Source organism: Hydra vulgaris, chromosome 07 (genome assembly GCF_038396675.1).
Source record: "Hydra vulgaris chromosome 07, alternate assembly HydraT2T_AEP".
NCBI classification, from domain to species: Eukaryota; Metazoa; Cnidaria; class Hydrozoa; order Anthoathecata; family Hydridae; genus Hydra; species Hydra vulgaris.
Genome location: NC_088926.1, coordinates 3451424 through 3476422, shown reverse-complemented (window position 1 = coordinate 3476422; position 24999 = coordinate 3451424). Strand labels below are relative to the sequence as shown.

Genomic DNA, 24999 nt, shown 5'->3' with positions numbered 1-24999 from the left:
GTTAAATGGCTTTTTGTGATTTTATTTTCTGCTCTTTTTTTCTTTTTAAGAAAAACATTTTTTAGCTTTTATCACTTTTTAAAAGAACTTTGTGGTTTTATTATATTTTAATAATGCAGCTTTCCCCCTCTTAAGACTTTGTAGACTTTATTTAATAGGGGAGAGCGAGGTTGGTTCATTTATATAGGTTTTTGATATGAAAAAGTTAAATTTCGCTCACTTATAGATTTTCTTTTACCAAACGAAACTTATTTATTGTGCTTTAAATATACATTTTTAAAGTTTTTTATTCATTTGAGTAACTTAATCCACAAAAAATTCTCATGAAATTCACATACTTTTAGTTAAATTTACGGGTGTCTTGCAACTTACATAGAAAGGGTTGCTTGTCACAAAATATATGGGGATGGTTGTCACAATTGCCTCAACTCCGTGCGCTGCAAACTAAACTGCAAACGAAAAATTCAATCATACTACCTGAGAGTATTAAACCTCTGCCTAAAGCAGGTCCAAGGTTAGCGTCAAAAAGAGAAAGGAAAAAGCGTTCATCTATGATTCTTACTAACTCATCTGTCAAAGCATGGCTTGCTAATTATAAAAAGAAAACTAATAAAAAAAACTATTAATAAGAATTGTAAATCATTTACAAATGGAAGTAAAAAAGAATTGATAAAATCAAATTTTGCCAAAAAAAAAGAACTTCTACAGTCTTAAATTTATCTAAAGATGAAGAGTATCTATGCATCTATTGTTGTGAATCATTTGCTAACAGCAGATCAAGAGAACAATGGATTCAATGTCAGGCTTTCCAAAAATGGGCTCATGAAGAATGCACTCCAGGCTTACACCAATTTATATGTGAATTGTGTTATTTATCCAACAATTTATAAAAAACTATTTTTAAAAACACTTATAAATTCCTAAACTAAATGTGTTTATAGTATTATATCAAAAAATATATATTTTTTGGTATATAGTATTTTCTTTTTTTCTGTATTCTTTTTTTTTCAGATTATTCAGATTTATTCTTTGTAACAAAATTTATTGGTACTAGTTTTAAATATAATCAAAACATACCATGAAGTGTGACAACCAGCCCCATAGTATGTGACAACCAACCCTGTGGGTGGGGTTGGTTGTCACATGGAAAAGCTCTTTGATAAATGATTTTACAGCCAAAAATATTTAACTCAATGTCATAAAAATATTGTAATAGTTACCGAAAATAGTTAAATTACTTTCATGCAAAGTTTGGCATTGATTTGATGAAAAATAAAAGCTGAGCAGTCTAAAATGTAAAAAGTGTGACAACTAACCCCACTCTCCCCTACAATAGGTAATAAATATATTTTAAATGCAATTAAAAATGTAACAAAAAGTAATTTTCCCTTCGAGTTTTTGAGTTTTATTTTAGTGCTTATATATTTTCTTTTTTGTAAGGAATTGTTTTCTTTTTTCATTTTATTTTTTTTTCAAATCTCCTTCCTAGTTTAGACTTAGTTAGCGTTTCTTTTTTCTAAAATGTTTAAAAATCATCTAAACATCTAAACAGTCAGGGTCAAGTTGTCAAAAAATAAAATCACTTGCATGGTCAGCAATTGCGCTAGATTGTATGCCATTCCTGTCCAATATATATATATATATATATATATATATATATATATATATATATATATATATATATATATATATTTATTTATTTTTTTTATTTATTCACCTCCCCAAGGCCAAGAAGACCACTACAGATGAGGAGGCTACTTGTGGTTATAACTCTCTCTCAACTCTCTAACTCCGAAACACGAACCTTGACAAACAAGGCCGCTGCGCAGAGAAACAAGTTGAGCGCGGTACTACCAGGGACGTGGCGGGAATTGAACACGGAACCTCTCGCTTATAAAGCGAGCGCTCTACCACTACACCACTACCGCATATATATATATATATACATATATATACATATATACATATATATACATATATATACATATATACACATATATATTCACATATATATATATACATATATATATATATGTGTGTGTATATATATATATATATATATATATATATATATATATATATATATATATATCAAGTAGTATACATATAATGCATTAATGTATTTATGTTAAAATATAAAATAACAACATCAACAACAACAAGATATTTATTTTCTGAAAAATTTACAATAATATATTAGTAGTAATAATAATAATAATAACAACAATAACAATAATAATAAAAATAATAAGAATATCTACGTACGAATATAATACGTAGTTAATGTATAAGTAATGCATATTTAAAACTTTTAGCAATGGTTCCACACACGTTCAACAATTTCTGTTACAACTTTGTTATAGCAGTTATAAACAAAGTTTATAACTGCTATAACATAATCTACAAAACTTTGTTTATAATTTGTCATATTTTTGCAGACAACAGTAAACTAAACACTATTTAAAAATAAAAAAATTACAATAGTAAAACAAGACACTACTTAAATATAACCTGTTTAAAACTAAATATGAAAGTATATAAATATAAAAGTAAATATAAAAGTAATACACGTAAAGATAAAAAGTTTTATTAATCATTAATGAAAACTGCAGCTAACTAATATTTTCTATTTTTTAGTATTTTTATTTATAGAATTAGATTTAAAAAAGTTATAAAAACGCATACATTTTTTTTATTATCATTAATCATTTTTATATAACAATACTATATTTATATTTATATTTTATATGATCCTCTTAGAAATATATATATAAATTAGGAAATGAACAATGTTGCCCCTAAAATTATATTAAAACTTTTACAAATACAATATACTGTCCATTTTTCATATTTTGTTCAACACTAAGAAACATTTTTTTTTAATACAATGTCACATTGTATAGCAAATCCAAAAACACATTGAATGTGTTTTTGGATTTGCTATACACTTTTTAGGGATATCATAACTTTTTTTAAGATTAATACAAAGTCTTGGAACCATATATTTGAGTAAGTATTCCAAAACTTTATGAAAGGTTATTCAATTTGAATTAGGATTTTTTTAAGTATTGAATCATACTCTAGAAAGTAATGGAATGCAGCATTAATTGATTATATTTTTTTGACTCTGAAACAAATTTGTGAACTAGAATAAACTTTATTAAATTTTTAACCTTTACCTACTTTTTTTTTCCAAACAATGGTAGCAAAATGTTTCATTAATTGTATGATAACAATAAATATCACGATATCCATAACAGGCTCATGACATGAAAGGGATTCTCTTTGACAAGTTAAAAAATTGTCAATTTAAAAACAAAAGTTCACTTCAACTTTACTTGCTAAAATGTTGAAACTTTTATTTTACATTTGTGAATAAAAATCTTTAAAACGATTTTTTCCGTTTGGTAATAATGATGAAAAAATCAAAAAAAATTCATTCACTTTTGAGTTTTTTTTTGCAGTTAAATTGATTCGTAAAATTATTATCATGAGCATACTTCTCAATCATACAGCTTTTCTTTAATTTTATACTCATTATAATATAATACTTAAGTCCAACAAAATGTTTTAAAACCAGTATTTTACAACAAAAAAAAATTATTAGTGAAATTCAGAGTTGCGTGTCTAAAGCAGTCGTTTGCTATTTTTCCGAGAAACTCGAGTTTTAGGAAAACTATATTTCCTATCAGTTAGCGCCATTGATCGACCGGTGTAGCATGAGATTTTTACTTTTTCTACTCATAAGTAAAAATCTTATAATAAATTTTTATTCCCCAGTAAAAATCTCATGTGAAGTTTTTATTCATATTATGAGATTTTAGCTCCCATAAAATATTTTAAGGCAAAATGTGTTTTTGCAACAAAACCACGTTGTATTATGTAGGGGTGTACCGGAATGGAAATTTTGAATTCCGACCGGAACTAGAATTATATTAATGTCATTTTTTACCTTCAAGATTGAAAGTGAGAGCCTGCACCTCAGCATTGTGGCTATATAATATAGATTTATAACTTATAATATATAGATAGCCTATTTCATTAATTTAGTTCTTCTTTCATTTAAATTTAATATGTTGTTTTGTTTGTTTCTTATAATTTTATTATTGAAAGTTTTAATCTGCGTAATATTTATGTTTAAAATTATATATTTATAATTATATAATATAAAATTAAATTTTTATTTTTCGAGGTTAAAATTGAAATATTTACTGTATTAGGCATCCTATATTTTTTAACTAATTAAAATTTTAAGTAACATTTAATATAAGAATATTCTCATAGGCAGGTAACATTTTAGAGGAAAAAAGAGCTACTTTATTGCCTAAAACTGGATGGCAACTATTTTTGCATCACAATATTCCTAAACTTCAAGAAATCCTTACATAATTGATTACTACAAATAAAATTACATTGTGTTCGTTAAGGTGGTACCCCAGGGAAAAAATGAAACTGTGAATTATTATATAAAATGTATCTTTTTGATGAAAACTTGTTTTAATAAAGTGTTATAAATATTTTTATTTAAATAGATAAATTTTAAAACTTATTAAAAATGCATAATGGCGGAAAAAAGAACAACAAAGGCTGTATTTCAAAACATAATATCTTTATCTAGTGAAAAGATTATGGATTAAAAATCGATACAGTTATAAAACATCTTATTATATACCGTTTAACCCATGCATTTTTAAATTTTTTGAAAATTACTCTTTTTATCACGAATTTACTAAAAAAATTGAAAATTTTTGACTTCTTCTATAGATTTATAGCAATAACTTTTTATCTAACCAAATCCAAGAAAAACCCATGGGTCAACCGGAGCATCAATATTAAATAAACATTTCCTGAAAATTTCAGCTCATAAACATAAACTGTACTTAAGTTATCATGTTTTGAATTTTAAAAAACCCTAAAAAAACATTTATGCAAAAAAAACAAGAAATGAAAAAGAATAGATCATTTTGAAGTGTTAAAACGACTAAAAACCACCAGCTACTTAAAATTATTTTTTCTTATCCTGTTCAGCATCACGGGAAACCGTGATCTTGAACAGGATAAGAAATATTATTTGATCTTAAAGATTTTCTCCTACTTTTTCCTTCATTATTCGATTTTAAATTTATTCGTTTAACACGAGCAATATTTGCTAAAATTGATTTTTTACAAGTGACTGAACCAATTAAACCATAATGCTTTAATACATTTAAGACACCATTTGCACCATCATTGTAATGGATCACTGCTGAATGAACACCCATTTCAAGAACATTTTTCCCTACAAAGTTGTTTTTGGGTACACGAGACCATATCAAAGAGTGTTTTTGTTCCTTTGTATTTTTTAACCAAATTACGTAATTGTGTACCCAACCTTTTTTGGACATGACCAACACATTCCAGTTTTTCTGGTATCACTTTAAACTCATGATAAGGATCAGCAGATAAAACATCATTAAAAAATGATGTATCTCCATCACCGAGATATTCCGTATAAATCAAATTATTCTTTTGAACAGATCGCTTGAAAATATTCACTGCACCAATAGATTCCATTGCTCCAGAAGGTTTATGATGATTAATGGAACAACCATGTCTTACTTTCCAAGAATCAAACTTTGGTGAATGTTTTCTCTTTTACCACATTTCACACCCTTTGCAGTGTTTTGAGAGAACTTCTGCATCAATACACTTACCACCAGATAATGCAGTAACTACTCCATTCAATGACATGTGCCCACGTTTTTGCCAAGAACCATCAATCGAAACACGTATTTTTGATGGTTCATTGGTATCATCACCATTTTGAAGCTCAGTAGCAGCTTTTTTCATACTATTATTTGCAACTTCTTTGTAAGCTGTCATAACATCATGGCTAACTATTTGAAACCCATTCAGTGTCAAACAATCTTCATCAAAGATAACTTAAAGGGTCAATCTTTCATAAAATTAAAAAAAAAAAAAATCAAAAAAATTTTTTTTTGTCATTTTTCTTCCTGGTGTACCACCTTAAGAAATTTTTACTTTTTATTTAGGTTTACCTGTAGTTCTTCATTGCCCTTGAGGACAATGATTTTTTGATTACATTAACTCAGTCTGTGTCACATGTCTTAAAAAAATGGTAAAAAATAAATTCCGGCATTCCGGTGTAGTATGAGAATATTATTCCTGCGTTTTTTTTTACTCCTTATCAAAACCTCATATTAAATTTTTACTCCCATAATGGGATTTTTACTCCGATAAAATATTTTGTGGTTGATTAAAACACGCATATATATATATATATATATATATATATGTATATATATATATATATATATATATATATATATATATATATATATATATATATATAAATATATATATATATATAAATATATCTATATATATATATATATATATATATATATATATATATATATATATATATATATATATATATATATATATATATATATATACGTGTTTTAATCAACCAAACCACTTTGTATTTTGTGAACACTTATAAACATTTTAGTTACTGCGGTTTATTGAAAAGCAATATAGAAGTGAATCTTTTAACGCAGTGGCAAAAACATTGTTAAAAATTTAACGATGCATACTAAACTTGCCGACGTTTATAGTTTCTAAAAAAAAAAGTATATACCCAAAGACAGCTATTAGTAAAGGACAAAATTTGGAACAAAACAAAGCTCTTTGTAATTGAAGATAATAAGTTGTATATCTCGGTAAATCTCGAGTTAAGGTCAGTAATTTATACAATTATCACTTTTTATACTAAAGTGATTTGAGATAAATGTATGAATTTTTATGTATATATGTATCATGTTTTACCTGATAATGAATCTAGTTTAGCAGCCGTAGCACAGTAGTTGGAGTGTTGTACTCGTAATCTAGGGTTTCCAAGTTTTGAAACCCCAAAACACATAAACGTAGGCAGTTAGGTTGGAAATGGAGAATCTACTCATTAAATGTTAATCCCCGTGATCAATGATTTGTGATAAAAGTATTAGAAACCATATAAACAATAAAAATATGAATTTTTATGTTTATTTAGTATAAATAAGCTTAACTAGTATAATACATGTTCTTTACATCTTCAAATGTTCTAAAGATACACTGTATGTAAGATATTATATATAGTGTACATACTTTATATTATTTATCAATTTTTCCAATTCAATTTTATAATTTTGTACTACTATTTTAATATATATTTTCTATAAGTAAATTTTATTTGAAAATAATATAAATAATAAATAAATATATATAAATAATATAATATAAAATTAAAGCCTATTCTAAAACCAATATTGTAAATGAATACATTTTTTTATTTTTTTTTATAGAGAAAAGGTTATTTGGTGTTAAGAAGAGCAACACCATGTAATTATGTTTGTGCATGATGGTATGATATTTCTAATGAGGCTAATGCATTATCTGGCCACATTGGCATCAAATCAACAACAGAACATATTAAAATTAGATTTTTTTGGTTTCAAATGGTTTTGTAGAAAAATTTCGGTTTCAGTACTTTTTATAAACTGGGTAATAGGCATAATTTCAGTTAAATAACATACTAAAAACCAAAAGTTTTGTAAGATTTTTATCAAACTTAGAAAAATATTTATTATTGACAGTTATTCGACAAAATATTTTACCATTTCTAAATGAAATGTTAAACACGTCGTTCACAAATTACTTAATTTTTTAGTTGTAAATGGCGCAAATCCATCTGCTTCTTAAAAATATCAAAGTTCTTAATAATAAAAAAATATCTAGTCGTTACTAGCATCTTCAGCTTTGAAAAGTTTGTAATTAAAGCTGAAGATTAGCATCTATCAAGAATCTTGCAAAAATTTCTTAAAATTAATAAAAAAATTAGTATTGAGTGAACATCGATATTTATATATTAACTTAATTCAACTCTCATACAAGATTTAGTCATTTAGTATATATATATATATATATATATATATATATATATATATATATATATATATATATATATATATATATATATGGCATATACTTTTGCGCTATTATTTTTTGGTAATATAATTTTGGTAAAAATGATTTTGCGAATGACGCCTTCCAAAGTTTGTAACAAAGATGTATGATGTACATGTATGTAGTTACATACATGTATGTATACACATACAATTATGTGTATAATCCAATATATTTCTCTTGGTATACTATTATTGCATATTTAACTAATTTTTGACCATTCATATATATAAATATTTTGTTCTATCACCACTTTTTAAAAATTTGAGTGATTGATTGCTTTATCAACTTTTTTTTTTACTATTTTGAAACCTAAGTTATATTTAAAAAGATTGCAGAGAAAACATAAGAAATAAAAATCTTTTAATATGCCGTCTCTTAAAGTTTTTATTTTTTAAATTGTTATATCTCAAACATATATATATATCTATATATATATATATATATATATATATATATATATATATATATATATATATATATATATATATATATATATATATATATATATATATATATATATATATATATATATATATATATAAATATATATATGTCTAAAATAATCAGACATTTATTTTAATATTTTTTGTATTTATTTTTTTGACATTTATTTTAATATTTTTAGTATTTTAATTTGTGTATGTAAATTTATTTTAATTGATAATGTAGCTAGTTTATAATAAAAAAGAAATCAAAAAATAATTGTAAAATGTGTTTGAACCATTTTGGATGATAGATACACCTCCATTTGCAAATATTCTGTGAAAAAATAAAAATTAAAAAGATAAATTATATTTGTCAAACAATGGGGCAATTGTATACTACCACTTTTCCCTAAATTTTCTTTGACAATCTCATGCAAATATGCATCATTTGTTTGAATCTGCAGTTATTCGAAATTTTGATTATTTAAAATGATTTTTAACCCCTTAACAGAAACCCCGTCTGTTTTTTTTTTTGTTTTTTTTTTTTAGGTGCCTTAAGAAGTCCTAACGATCTTGTCACAGAGCACCGCGGATGTGCATTTAACCAGGAAGTTCACGCCTCCTTCCTTACCGTGACGCGAAAATATATCCAGAGCTCGTTTCGAACCTGGATCTCCTGTTTATAAAACAAGCGTTCTAACCACTGCGCCACGGCCGCACCGAAAATTCGAACTTTTTTTTCGGTTGAAGATAGCATTGCATTTCAAATTATAACACGGCGTCCAATCGAAAGAAAACAGTCCTGACAGTCAAAGAAAAATATCTTTCTCTTAAATACTTGGAAAAGGTCTAACTGTAATGAATGCTGCCAAAGCATTAATTGTTCTTCAAAACAATTACTGAAAACTTTCTTGCATAAGCTAAAGAAGACATAACAGAATAAACATAACAGCAATTATGAATCTGACCAAATTGAAAATGACAAAAGTTAGGTTTTGGAGATCATGATTCTGTTGATAAAGCTGTGTATAAATGGTTTACGATAAAAATACGATATAAATAATTCCCCAGCTCATCCTAATGTTGACTACCTCAAAGCAATTCCATTAGTATTTTTACCTTTCTATTTTAACTCCAAAACTCAACCAATTAACCAGAGAGTCATAGAGAATTGTAAACTTTTATCTCATAAATGTTGTAAGGCGTCAGATCAAATACAATAATACCGGTAAAACGACCTTAAAGATCAAGATTCTTCAAGCAAGTTGGTCATATCATGAGGCGATGTATTGACAAACACTGTAAAGAACTAAATTTAGCAGAAAATAAGGGTTGCAAATTTAAATGGTGAAGATGATCCTTATAAATTGTTTAAAATAAACGTTAACAAGCTTAGATCACGTGGTTAAGTGGATGAAGACTTTGTTGTTGACGATTTCGTTAACATAGATTTTGAGATTTGTAGAACCAAAATAATTGCACAGATCAAGAAGTACTGGATTCCATTTTAATCAGCGATTGTGCTGAGAAAGAAGAAGAGACATATTAAAAGTCAAACAATTTGCCTCTCGAAAAGCCAAAATAATCAGAGATTGCACGTGCAATAGAATTACTTAAATGCTAGCCTCTTTTTGACAGTAATGACGGCGAAATCAGATATCCACTAAGTCTCCTAAGATGTTTGACAAACACTCTTAAGAAAAAAAAATCGAAAAGAGATGATTTTTCAAAAAATTGTAAAGAGTTTGTTATATTAGAAGAAAAAGATTTAAGCAACATTTTAATACAAAGCATTTTTTTTGTTTTTAACGTCTATTTCTGGTAAAATTTGAAAATAATTTGAAATAAGTCATTTTAAAGAGGATTTTCAAATGTTCGAAATTTCGGTTAGTCGAATTAAATTCTTATTCCCCAAGGAGGTTAATGCTTACTATATTTTTTCAATTTTATTTTTTGTCTATATGTTCTTCAAAACTTATAGTAGAAAAATATCAATTTGAAAATCTGAAAAGAGAAGAGACGATGGCGAAGTGGAGAAGGTATAAAAGGGTAAAAAAAAAGAGAGAAAAGGTGGGGAAGGGTGTATCAATTTAAAAAGCCTAATTAAATTTTGAAAATTTTTTGACAAGTTAATCAAACATGCTTTATTTTTATGTAAATATGAAAAAAAGTTGTTAGTTAAACCAAAACTTTTGGTGATCTTAGGAAATTATATTAAAAAAAAGGTAGGAAAGTTTTTTCGAAAGTATTTTTAATTTTTTATTGTAAAAACTATTTAGTCTTCTTTGACAATTATAAATTTATTAATGGCCAAGCATAATAAGTAAACTTGTTTTTGTCTGAAAAAATTGTCAAAATTTGTTTTGTTTAAAAAATAATGTTCCTTAATCTAAGCGTACTTCATTTTTCCACCAGGCCGTATGACCGTACGTATATTTTGAAACCCTATACAGGCTCAGAATAGACAGAAATATGAGCAATCTGATTCGCTGATTTTGAAAGAGAGGCAAGTGCGCATTTGTTGAAAAATATATTTATAATCAATACAGATAATCGAAATGAATTTTATAGTAATGATAAACTAATTTTATCAATAAACTAAGTTTATCAATACAAGTTTTGTGTTACTATCAACACAGGAAATTTTTTTATTTTACTACTCTTCAGAGTATTTAAAAGGTATCAAAATCTAATTGTACAAGAGAATTTTCACTCGTAAAAATCTTAAAATTACCTTGGTGATGGAAGTTTTATCTGTTGTTAATTTAAAGAAATGGAAAAAAAAATTTATGTATTGAAGTAAATTCGAAAAGATTTATAAATATATTTCTTGTAAAATATGTTCTTGGTCTTAAAGCATTCTCAAATAAAAAGTTTATATACAATTGTCCAGGCTACTTGTGAAGTACTTTTGCATATAAAGATTATATGCAGCTTTACCAGACTACTGGTGAAGAACTTTATTTATAAATTGATTTATATGTTAATTATAAAGAGTTGAACATTAGAGTTTTTAAATAAAGAAAATTTGTACTGATTGCAAAACTAGCTTACATGTTCCGTGTCAGAGTTTGTTTTTAGTTCATGTTTGAGTTCAGAGGAGATTTGTTTTCATGTTTTGTTTCAACCATAGTTTTGAGGAGACTGATATATTTTTTTATTACATAACTCTAATGAAACATCGTCTTAAACCATTTAACACTTTTTAAAAATTTAAGCGTTTTACGGAACCGATAAATGTGCTAAAATTTTGTGCAACGATTTTTGAAGATTGATTTTAGAGATAGAGGTTGTACCAAATTTTGTTGACTTATTTTTTATAATTTCATATAAACATAGATACTTTTTCAAAAATAGAATGATTTAACTTGGATAATATGTGTCTTCTGATTACAATGACGAATTTTATAAGTGGGTTTATTGATATTCAAAACTGTTATTTACTTTCTCTATCGAGAAAATATTGAAGATAAAGCCTGACAAACTCTATCTTTTTCAGACACTCGAGTATGCTCAATTTTTATATTTCTGCCAAATTTTATTGCCAAATTCAGAGGCGGTGATATCTTATTTGGGCGCACAATTTTGGTACCTAATTTCCATTTTTCTATAATCTTGTGCAGACTTATGTTGATTTATTTTTCATACCAACATAGATATTTTTTAAAAAACTTGAATGAATAAACTTTAATAATATGTGTTTTCTGAGTAAAATAATAAACTTTATAAGTAGATATGTTGATATTCAAAAGTTTTGGTTTTTTACTTTCTGCATCAAGGAATTATTGAAGATAAAGCCTGACAAACTCTCAATTTTTCTGACACTCGAGTTAGCACATTTTTTATGTTCCTGCCAAATTTCGTTGCCAGATTCAGAGGCGGTGGTACCCTATTTAGGTGCACAACTTTGGTACCTAATTTCCTTATTTTTTAATCATTTGCGGGAGGAGGGGGGGAGGGGAGGGGGGAGTACGAGATAAAATTCTTTGCAGGTTAAATTTTATTATTATTGATAATCACATTGTTATATTTTAATAACAATAACAATAAATTAAAATTAAATAACAATAATATAAACCTTTTTAGCTTAAAAAGGTTTATATTATTGTTTTTTTATATTATTACTGTCATAATTAATAATTTTATAATGTTGCTTTATTTAGATAAAATGAGTGAAAAGTTAAATTGTAAGAATTTTAATAATTTTGAAATTTATTTGTTGATTTTTGAATGGAAACAGTAAAACTAATAGTAATACTATTATTATTAGTAATAATATTACTATTAGTGTAAAATTATTAAGGTATAAGACCCCTCAAAAAATTATTTATTGAAAAAATCTCTTTAATAAAAAACCAAGTATATTCTGAGAAACAACTGTATAACAGGATTTTAAATAATCCAAATAAATTTATTAGTTGCCATGGTTACGAAGTAAAATGGCTGACACCCAAAAATGTTTAGGGCACCCCGGCCATTCTATCTCAGTAACCGAAAGCATATAGAATATGACTTTTTGGCATATGATTAACAACATAGTAATCTACAAACTGAACTAAAATTGTTCTACAAAAAACAAAGTATTTAAGCTCTGCTGAGTTTTTCAAAATGGCGTATTTAAAAAAATGCATTCTTGTGAACTAAATCTTCTATAAATCAAAAACTCTTAACAGTATTTTAAAACTTTTAGTTCCAATTGTAAAACTAGATGCAATAAATATTTGGTGAAAATTTAATGTAAATCTGACATTTAAAATCTGTTATTTATAAGAACAAGAACCAGAATCATATAGATAACCTTCTTGGTTATTCTCTGAGTCATCTTTTTTTTTTTTTTGCATCCACGAATAACTTGTTTTCGCTTTTTAGATGTTGGTCGATTTTAATACTCTAAAAGTTAAACGCTTTTTGTTTACGATTGAACAGCGAGTATATATACCAGAAATAAAGAGTAATCTTTTACAATCACCATCACCATAATAGCTAACATACCTTAGTTTACTTTGTGAAATAGAACGGCCAAATATTCTTTGTGCACCAATTACTTCCATGCCAGAAGCAGAGCCACGATAATTTTATTTACAAACATGTGGTAACTTTCAAGCTTCAAATGCAAAAGGATTATTTTCTTTAAGTTTTAATTTTAGACTACGTGCTTTGCATGACCGACTCATTGGCTCGTAATCAAGAATTTTACCTGTGGCCATTGATATTGTTGTAATAACTCCATTTAATGAAGAAAACCCACTATGTTGCCAACTACCATCAGCTGATAATGCAGTGTTAACAATATTTGAAGAAGATTGACAAATTTCTTTAACAGCATCAATTATTGTTTCTTTTGCGACAATTTTAGCACAATCAGAGACAGATTTATTTATTTTGTTGTAATCATTTTTAATCATAGGTTTAGGAATGTTCATTAAAGATGTAAACTTTTCTAATCCTGAAATAACTTGACTACATGGCGCATTGAATAAACTATTATACTATTTACATTCAAAAAATTTTTCCAGAATATTTCTTTGAAGTATAAAATTCAGTTTTTTCATTGCAGTTAGAGCAGCAAATATTAAACAGTGAGTTGAGTCCTTATTTTTTGAGGAAACATTATGAAAGATTGAATTCTGATTGTAAACATTTTTACAACATAGTTGATTAATTAAACTAGACAAGATTTCAATACCAACAGTTCAATAACCAACAGTTTTATTTTTATTATGCTGAGTTGTCTCAATTTTCTCAATTTTTATTGAGGATATCGATGAATTTAAAGAAGTTTTACAAGAAATATGGTCATTTTCATAACTAATAACCGGAGTAGAGATGTGACGCGTTTTTTTGGTTCTTGTTTTTTTGGTTTTTTTGGTCGTTTTTTTGGAAAAAAAACGCAGGGGTCCTTTTTTTTGGTTTTTTTGGGAAATATTTAAAAACTCATCATTTAAGCTACTAAATTTAACTTTAATGGCAATATTATTTAACACATTTTAATTTCAGATTTATATAGGAAAACTAAGGTTGAATTTGACTAAAATTCTTTTTCTGTTTTATTGTTAATGTTTAGGTTAACACGGTTATAGCAGTCCTGTATAAAAAATTATTAGTTAATTTTATCTTCCTCTATTTAATTTTTATTGACTTTATTGTTATATATTGACACAATGGCACAATAAACACTTCTTATCTAAATTTATTATACTTAACTACATTTACTTAATTTTATTTATTATTTGATATATATATATATATATATATATATATATATATATATATATATATATATTTATATATATATATATATATATACAGGCCCGGTTCTAACAGTTTTCTATGTGTAGGCGAGATGCAAATTTGCCGCCGCAAAAATTAAAAATGCAATAATTTCCAATTTGAAGGAAAATAGAAAAACACTGAAAATCAAACTTTAATATATTTTTATTTTATTACGAAAAATTACACAAATACAAAGTAAATAAAAAAACTGAATTTATACAAAAATAAAAAACAAAACAAATTCCATTCATGAAAAAATAAAAAACAAATCGTAATTAAAAGTGAATTTTCCTAGCTTTTAATTCTGCGAAATCTTTAACCAAATCTTCTATGTCCAAATGATCAGCAATTTCTTTCTCGATGGAAATCGTAGCTAGACCAACTAAACGATCTTGACACATTTGTGATCTGAAATAGGATTTTATTATTTTCAGCTTTGAAAAGCTTCTTTCAGCACTAGCAACTGTGACTGGTAACGTTAGTAGTATGCGAAGAGCTATCGAAAGGTTTGGGAATACTTCGACAACATTAGATGTGTAAATACATTTTAATACACTTTTTGGATCGCTATTGGAAGTATCAAGTCGTCTCCCAATAGCTTTAATTTCATACCAAAGTTCGACCCCGTTGATATCAGATTGGCCATCAGACATAAGCGCTAACTCCAAGTCCTTACAGTGTTTCAATAACTCATCATCCGTAAAGTGTTTGCTGCCGATATTGTAAAGAAACCCAAATAACTCGTTATATTCCGATAATTGCGTAAATCTTTCATTTATTGCTTGAATTGCGATGTCCAATATTCGATTGAAAAAAGAAACTATGATACTCTATTTTTTTTTTTTGGGAAAACACAAAATAAATTAAGAAAATGCCGCTCTAGAAAAGTGCCGCCGTCGGCTGTCGCCGACGTCGCCTACGCTTAAAACCGGGCCTATATATATATATATATATATATATATATATATATATATATATATATATATATATATATATATATATATATATATATATATATATATATATATATATATATATAATTTATGTTAGTGTATTTTACAAATAGAGTGCTTAATGTTCTTAAAGAACAGAGCAATAATTAATTAGTAAAAAACACTTATCTAACTTTTATCTTCGACTTGAAGTTTCACCATAGCTGGACCAACAGGAATAGTTCTAAATGAATCTTCCTTCCTTCTAAATGAATCCTTCCTTCCAGAACTCTTCCTGATGATCCAGCAATGGTGAAACTTCAAGTCGAAGATAAAAGTTAGATATGTGTTTTTTACTAATTATATATATATATATATATATATATATATATATATATATATATATATATATATATATATATATATATATATATATATATATATATATATTTAATATTTGATATATATATATATATATTATTATTATTATTATTAATTTACTGTACTCATAAAGTTTTGAGTTGCAAATAAAAAGTTATAAGCAGTTTTAAAAGCTCTTTTTAATAATCAATTATGTTCTTTATTTAATTATATTTAATTTTTAATTTTGCATAACATAAAAATTTTAATTATAAAAATGAGTAAAGCAGGCCATACAAGAGGAAGAAATAAAACCGTAGTTGCCAATTTATTTATACCTATAAAACAAATTAGCAAAATGGAAAGAGTTAAATGTTGCTTTTGCTTTGACATTATGTCTAAAAACGGAACTCAAATAACTAAGCTTGTTGAAAAATGTCGAAAATGTCCTGAAGAAATAAAAAGTCCATATGCAAATAAATTAGGTCATAGCAAACAGACTCTTCTGGAGATGCTGAACCAAAAGCAAAAAATTCACGATCTAATTCTTTTGTAACATCCTCTTCTGAATCAATTTGTAGAAGTAAAACACCAAGTTCTGTGTTTGACAGCATGACAAAAACTGAAAAGGTGTGTATTTTTAAATTTTAAGATTTATTTGAAGAATTAACTGATATGGTAACTAGCTTATTAAAAATTCATGATTTAAGATTTGTTTCATGATTGACTTATGTACCAGTATGACATTATCTTTTGCACATCTAGCCAGAGCAATATATGCAAGTGGATCGCCACTCCATATAGTAGAAAATAACTATATAGTAGAAAACAACTATCTTTTTGAACAAGTTACGTCCTGCTTATAAGCTTCCGTTAAGACATGAAGTGTCAAATGTGTTATTAGATAATAAATTTTCAAGGATTTCAGCAAATGTTAAAGAAATGGTAGCAACTGCAGATTATCTTGGATTTATGTGTGATGGATGGAGCAATTTAAGGTACAATAACAATTTATTATAATATTAGTTGATGCAATTGAAGCTATATTATTTAGTTAATAAACAGATCATGTTTGTTTATAGGGGAGACCGGGGCTAGTTGGCCGCAGGGGTAAGTTGACGAACTGATGAAAGGCTCTAAAGATAAACTGCGTTTATCTTTAGAGCCTTTCATCAGAAAGTGACAAAAATTACTCAGAAACTTCCTTATTGACCATTTCATCATTCACTGTAGTATTGTCAGGATTCGCGCATGTGCATGGGAGATATTAAGATTTATGCGTTTTCTGGACAAAAACGTAACTTTTAGAACATCGCTTCCTTTTTACTTTACAAAGAAAATATTTAGTCGTATGAAAAAAAATTATTGTAAAAGTTCCAGTCACAATTGTTTTACTATATCCAGTCAGAATTTTTTATCAAAGCTGCCGTTTTTCAGGATCTATAGACTGTTTATTAAAAAAAAGCTTTCGGGGTAAGTTGACAAATTTTTCATGGGGTAAGTTGGCTCATAGCATTTACTATGGAAAAAAATATTTATTTTTATAAAATTATTATTTTTTTTTTTTAAACTTTTAACAATATTGAAAATATTTATTCTTACAAAAAAATTAAAAAAAAAATTTTTTTTGTTTTTTTTTCCACAGATAAAAGGTGGGCTACTGTTTGGCTTTTATACGGACTAATATTTGGTACCAGCTAAAAGTAATATTAAATTTTGGGATAACCCCGTGGTGGGGTAAGTTGGCGCAATTTTTTTTTTTTTTTTGAGGGCCCGGAAAGGCCCCAAGAATTTTTTTTTGTAAATGAATGCAAATTTTATAAGATACCCTAATCCATACTCTTTAAGACTGCACTTTAATATTTTTAAAAAAATGTACTGTTAGGGCTACAGAGCTCATAGAGTAAAAACCGAGCCAACTAGCCCCGGTCTTCCCTACGCTGTTTCTTCTTTACAGAAATGAAGCTATCATTAACTTTGTAATGACATTGCCTTCTTCATCACCCATTTTGTGGAAGACATTGCCTACAGGTAAAACCATAATTCTAGTACTGTATACAATGGATTTACTTAACAGACTGGTAGACTTTTAAAATATGCATATTTTTTTATAATTAACTTTGATATTAAATTTATAACAAACAACACTGAAAACCATTTGAGTAAGCAGAAATAATATATCAGTAAATAGGTTTATAATACTTATATAGTACAGTATATATAATATATCCTAAACTGTTTTGTAGGAACATTAAGCCATTCTGGTGAATATATGGCAAATGAAATAAAGAAAGTTTTAGAAGAAATTAATCGTAACAAAGTTTTGGGCATTGTGACTGACAATGCTGCAAATATGAAAAAGGCATGGACTCGTCTAAAAGATTGTTATCCCCATCTTTATTTTAAATACTATTTTCAAATTTGAAAATACTATTTAAATTAATAAATTAATTGTAAAATTATTGAAAGAAAATCTTTTTATAGATTGGTGCATGTGAGGCGATACACAACATTGCTGCAAGTACGCCTGAAGTAAACAAAGAAATTATGATGTTTGACTTGGCTAATTATCAATCAAAGGGTGGTATATTTTCAAAACCTTTTATTTGGACTGCAGTTGGAATAACTCAACCCATAAATTGGTCGAAAGGGTTGTGTTCCTTTACTAAACTATCAAAAGTTGCATCTAGAATTCTTCAGCTACCAGCTTCAAGTGCAGCATGTGAGAGAAGTTTTAGCACTTATTCTAACATTCATAGTGCAAAAAGAAATCGCTTAACGACTGAGAGGGCTGGAAAACTAGTTTTCATTTCACAAAATTTAAAACTTGAAAATGTTGAAAACACCAGTTATGAAAATGGTATAAGCATAACTACTCCTCAAATTAATAACGCAAGTGTAAATAAAGTTCCTAGCACTTCAATGCCTTGGTCAGAGTCTGAAGCAGTTAATATAGAAAGTGACAGTGACTTTGTTTATGAATCATTAGATGAAGGTAGTCTAGGGCGGCAAGACTCGGACTCAGAAAGCACATCCATTTAGAATATCTTTTATAGTTTAAATACATGTTAAAATTACTAAATTATTGACTTTTTTGTTTAAATATTTATACTTTTTTTTAATTGAGTATATACTACACTACACAGTGCTACACTATTTAGCACTAAATTAATAACGAATTAAAACTAATAAAACATTATTATTCAAAAATATTAGAATATGTAAAAATTAAATTTTTTATTAAAACATTAACTTTAAATTGGTGTTTATACATTGTATTTGTGATTATAATGATCATATACTACAAATAGACAGAATAAAACAAAAACTCTTCCAAATTATTTAATAAGAAAAATAAAAAACTTGTTTAAAAAGTAAAAAAAAAAAAAAAAAAGACCAAAAAAACACCAAAAAACCAAAAAAACAGTTCAAATTTACCCAGTCGAAGGAATAGATTTATATCTCAAGAACTAAATCTTACTTTTCAAATGCGAGTTCAGCGATAAATTTCGTGTCAGAATTACACAAAATATTTTTTTTTTGATTTTTTAATGATTTTTAAGGGGTCTTACACCTTAATAGGGTGTTTTCAATAATACGGTGCTTACTTCAACCCCACATACACCCTGACTCAAAAATCAACCTCTCGTATTTGTTCTAGAAGGAAATAAAAACAACTACTTGCATATAAAAACTAGCAATTACAAAAAAAAAATTATCTTTTAAAGATGAATTATTGATTTTATGACAGTGAAGGTGGAGGTTGGGTGGCCCCTCTAGCCTACCAGATACACCCTGAGGGTGTAGGACAGTGTTAATGTGTAGGCTATTCTTATATCTATCTATTGAAACTAAGTTTTAGGCATATATATATGATTTGACAAAGGTCATAACTTTTTGTGGAATCATTCGATTTTAATAATTTTTTCACTTTTAAAATATTCAATAGAAGCTCTTTCTCATGATATATAACAACCTAGAATTTAATCAATAAAAAAATTTCATGTAGCATACCTAACATTAACTTATATATAAAATACTATTTGAAAATTTAACAAAAGAAGTGAAATTTATGTTTGTCTACTGAACAGTAACTTTTTGTACAGTTACATATAAACACTGACATTGAAAGCAAGAAAAAGTATTGAAGTCAAATTAGTTAACCAAATAAACGTGGATTATGGCAAATGATTGTGGCATTTTTTGTATTGTAATAATTGAAAAAAAAAAAGATTTAAAAAACCACACTAAGTGGTTAAAATTGAACGTTTTAATGAAAGAAGAGTAATAAAAAAAATTCAATAAAATAAAATAAAATTATCAAAAAAAAAAAAAAATCAGTTGTCATGCTATGAATATTTTTGTTATTATCAAATGTGTTTTGTACGTATAAACTCTTGAAATATTTAACTTGAATTTGCATGTGTGAAATTTTGCAAGATTTCTAAATGTGTTTCTCATCAAATGTAATGTCCATGTTCTATAATGCATGCTCAATACAAAGTTTATATGAAGTTGCACCAGACTACTGGTAAAGTACTTAAAGTATGCAAAGTATACATTTTAAGCTGAGACAGAGGTTGTTTTAAGCTCGTTACTGCATCTTTATACCAACTTGTTAATTATAAATATTTAAACATTTAAATTTTTTTGGAAAAAGAAAATTTTTACAGATGTTTTACCAAACTAGCTTACATGGTCCATGTAAATCTACGAGCTCTGAAGAAGTTACTGTTTAACTGTTTTGAATAGGCTGATAAGGTGAACAGTTCTTTTGCACAGTTACATATAAGCGCTGATATTACAAGCTAGCAAAGAGTATTGAAGTTAAAAAACTTATCCAGTTAAAGATAAATTATGAAAATTATTGTAATAAGAAAAACTTCGTCAAAACAAGCTTTAACATTTGAAGAAGTTTAAAAAATATAATTTATTAATATTACTTCAAGATAAAACATGAAACGTCTCTATTTTTATATTATTATGCAAGAGGTATTCACAGAAATTGAAAAAAAGCACTCTCGACTATATTGGTTATATTAAAAAGTTTACATAATAAAACTATTCATAAAATTTGGAAATATATTCTGCTCTAGAAAAATAAAAAATAAACTTTTTTTTTTTTTTTTTTTTTTTCTAAAGGAGTATGTATATAATGTAAAATAAATTGATAGCATAATAAATGTAAAGTTTATCAAACTTTGTTGCTTTATTTAATATTATTTACCATCAGTTGCTATTAAAGGATAAACATTTTTTACCAATTATAGAATACATATATATCAACAAACATGTGCTTTATATGTATTGACTTTTGATATTGAAATAAACATCAACATGAGCTTGTATGTTAACAATTTTTTTTGTTTCAACCTTTTTACACTTAGTTTTTCATAAAGGTGTGGTAAGTTAAGAGTTATTCCTTTTGGTAATCAGTTTACTATATCAAAACACACTTGTGGACATCAGGTTATAATTTTTTTCTTATATCTTATTATGCTACAATGCTTTGGAATTTTTTATTCTATACATTACCAAAGGCAATCTAAGTCAGCTCTTGCTCACAATTGCTTTTATTTTGAGAGTGTTGCAAATTATCTAAGCTAGCTATAACAATAAGCAATATTCTCAAATCAATAAGCAATATTCTCAAACTTAAAATGTTTTAGTGACGTATACAATTTATATATGGGAATAATAAGGGTAAAAATCTGAAAAGAAATTAGGTTCTTTTTGAAAACATTTTCTTGTTACAGGAAAATGTTTTTGTTGTTACAGGAAAATGTTTTTTTTGTTACAGGATTAATGGGAACTTAATTTGAAAAAACTTATATCAAGTTAATAATATTCAATTGATATTACTTGGTAAATTTTAAAACTGTTTTAAAAAATCTATCGTAGGAGAATCGCAGCATAGTCAAGTTCTATCATCTGGTTTATAGTTTGTTACAACGTTTGTCATTTTTATATCTTATAGTTATAAAAACCATTAGGAAAACAAACTCAATTTTTAAAATCTTTATTTCTAAGAAAATATTATGAAAATCACGGACGTTTTGAGCTGTGAAGTTTTGTAAAAGTATAAGTACTATATTGTATAAAATTGGATAGAAAAATCATACTTTTTTTGTTATTATTATTTGGCAATTACTCAGTTTCACTTTTATTAATCGATACGTTTTTTGACATTTGTTTTGATTTAAACTTACGCGCAAAAGCCTCTTTCAAAGCTCTTTCAAAATCAGCGAATTAGATTGCGCATAGCTCTGCCTATTCTGAACATGCATAGGGTTTCAAAATATGCTGACCGTACAGCTAGTTTTTTTGTCCAATTATTAATACTATTTTTATACTTAACCTCGTACAGGTTAAGTCCAAATTACCAGGACAATTGGGTTTAGTTAATTTAATATAACTTATATACCGAGCATCTCTAATATGAAAATATTTTACTAAAACTATTAGGCAGATTGGGTTTAACCAAAAAATATATTAATCAGAAACTTACCATCAGGGATCACACTCAGGTAGATAGAATCCTCATATTTATAATAAACCCAATCGAATCCGGCTTCAATTGCAAGAACCATAAGATTGCTAAGCAAAGTTTTGTTGTTGTTTGAAGCACGAATCAGAAATGCTCGACCTTAAAAATATAAAAAAATAACACTTTGAAAGCAAAAATAAAGAAACAAAAAAAAATGCTCTTTTTTAAGTATTTTTAGTGACTTTTTTGAATGAAACTTCAACAACAATTTTTTATGAGGAATAAAACTTAATTATAAGCTATAAATACGATAATATATAATAAATAATAAATAATAAATCTATTACCTTCATAATGCAATGATACCTTGTCTTCTTTTTCGACCACATCTGTCCATGCTTTAAGCACAACTACTTTTATATTTTTGTCAAATCGTGATGTAACCAAACTTGCCAGCGCATCAATTTTTTGTTTTGCTCGTGATGTCATTAGACGAGAATCCTCAGTTTGAAAATTAATATTTGGTTCCGAGTTCCTCACTAGAATCTTTCGAAAACCAGGCGAGTTTCTCTTTATGACATCACGTATGGCTCCACTAATTAAAATCTCGCTATTTTGTGCATCACTATTCGTTTTTCTGGGAAAAAAATCTCCATAACGAAATGAGGTCGGCAACGATTGGCAATTGATTAGAAGAACATTTATGATTAATAGTAGCAACGTAAGCTCCATTTCTAAATTCATGAAGAAGTGAATAAATAGTTATAGATAGAATAATTATAGAATAATTATAGATAGAAGCGATAAATAGAAGAAGATAAATTTTTTATAAAAAATTTGAAAACGAAAAACGTTCAAATAAACAATTTACAGTTTTATCTGAAGTTTGTATAAACTTCAAATGTATTTATAAACTGAGAATCGTTGTGTGTTTTGAGTAAAACCTTTATTAACTTTATTTTACCGAAATTGAAAGTCAAAAAACCAAGGTAAACGATGTATACAAAAATTGTAAATCCCCAACATCAATATTGTTCTTACCTTCAGTGTAAGCTAACAAAACTGATAATGATTAGCGAGATTTTTAATTATATCAGAAAAACGACTTAAAGTTTTTTTTTTTCAAAGAAGAAGAAGAAACCAACTTCATGTATAAACGTACCGGTTTAAATCGTATGGTTTGTTTAAAAAAACAAAAAATTGCATACAATTCTTATTGCAGTTATTTACAAACTTATGCTCCACAATATAAACAAAGCAGTATATGTAAAACAACATTGGGATTAAGTGAATAAATATAAAGCTACTTAAGTCTAAATAAAAAATCAAAAACTGAAATATATATATATACATATATACATATATATATATATATATATATATATATATATATATATATATATATATATATATATATATATATATTTATATATATTCCAGTTTTTGATTTTTTATTTAGACTTAAGTAGCTTTATATTTATTCACTTAATCCCAATGTTGTTTTACATATATCAAAAACTGAAATATATATATAGGCCTACCCGCAAAATTTTAATCCGAGCCCCTAAATTAATTCTATGCTCTCCTCTCCTCCCTTCCCTTACTTGACAAAAATATACATGTAAACAAAAACCTTTTTTTAAATATAAATTTGATTTTTTTTCAATTTATTTATTTTGACGTTTAATAATATATACAGTTTCGAAGCATATAAAAAAAAAAAATATTGGTGGGCAAGAAGAAGACTTATTTAGCCTTATCACCTTGCCATATTCACAGGTATTTACAAAAACCGTAATATTTAAATATCTATAGTTAACAAACTATTTATTAAAAATAAAAAATAAAACCTTCATTAATTTTTTGTTATATTACCGAAATTGAAAGTCAAAAAACCAAGGTAAACGATGTATACAAAAATTGTAAATCCACAACATCAATATTGATCTAACCTCCAGTGTAAGCTGACGAAAGTGAAAATGATTAGCGAGACTTTGATTTTTAATAATATGAGAAAAATGACTTTTTTTTTTCAAAGAATGAGAAGAAACCTACTTCATGTTTAAACGTACCGGTTTAAATCACATGGTTTGTTTAGAAAAACAAAAAATTGCATACAATTCTTATTGCAGTTATTTACAAACTTATCTCGCATGCTCCACGATATGAACAAAGCAATATTTGTAAAAAAACATTCGGATTAGGTGAATAAATATAAAGCTACTTAAGTCTAAATAAAAAATTAAAAACTGAACTTTATATATATATATATATATATATATATATATATATATATATATATATATATATATATATATATATATATATATATATATATATAACAACATTAGACAATATTGTTTCGTCCTTTAGGACTCTTCAGTAATGTATTAATTTTTATGAGACCAAATCCTAGCAGTAAAACTAGAAAACTGATTTAAAGCAATTTAAAAGATTTGTTGTGTCTTGCCAAAGTGTTCAAACTACAGAGTAGTAGGCCAGCATTAACAAA

The 24999-nt window shown here is 26.5% G+C and overlaps 1 protein-coding gene across 3 annotated transcripts in view; it reads right to left on the bottom strand.

The window, feature by feature from the left end:
- The window catches only part of LOC100213514 (protocadherin Fat 4), a 171266-nt gene extending 147445 nt beyond the window's left edge, over nucleotides 1–23821 (bottom strand). The window contains exons 1-3 of one of the 3 annotated variants that reach the window (XM_065800824.1): nucleotides 23529–23821; nucleotides 22835–23221; nucleotides 22509–22646 (exon numbers count right to left, since the gene is read on the bottom strand). In XM_065800824.1, the coding sequence (XP_065656896.1) occupies nucleotides 22509–22646; nucleotides 22835–23219 (523 nt within the window). In that variant the 5' untranslated portion in view covers nucleotides 23220–23221; nucleotides 23529–23821. Of the gene's footprint in view, nucleotides 1–22508; nucleotides 22647–22834; nucleotides 23222–23358; nucleotides 23502–23528 lie in introns of those variants that run through there. The other 2 variants (XM_065800826.1, XM_065800825.1) reach the window with 2 other exon arrangements.
- Between the last annotated feature and the right edge of the window lie 1178 nt (nucleotides 23822–24999).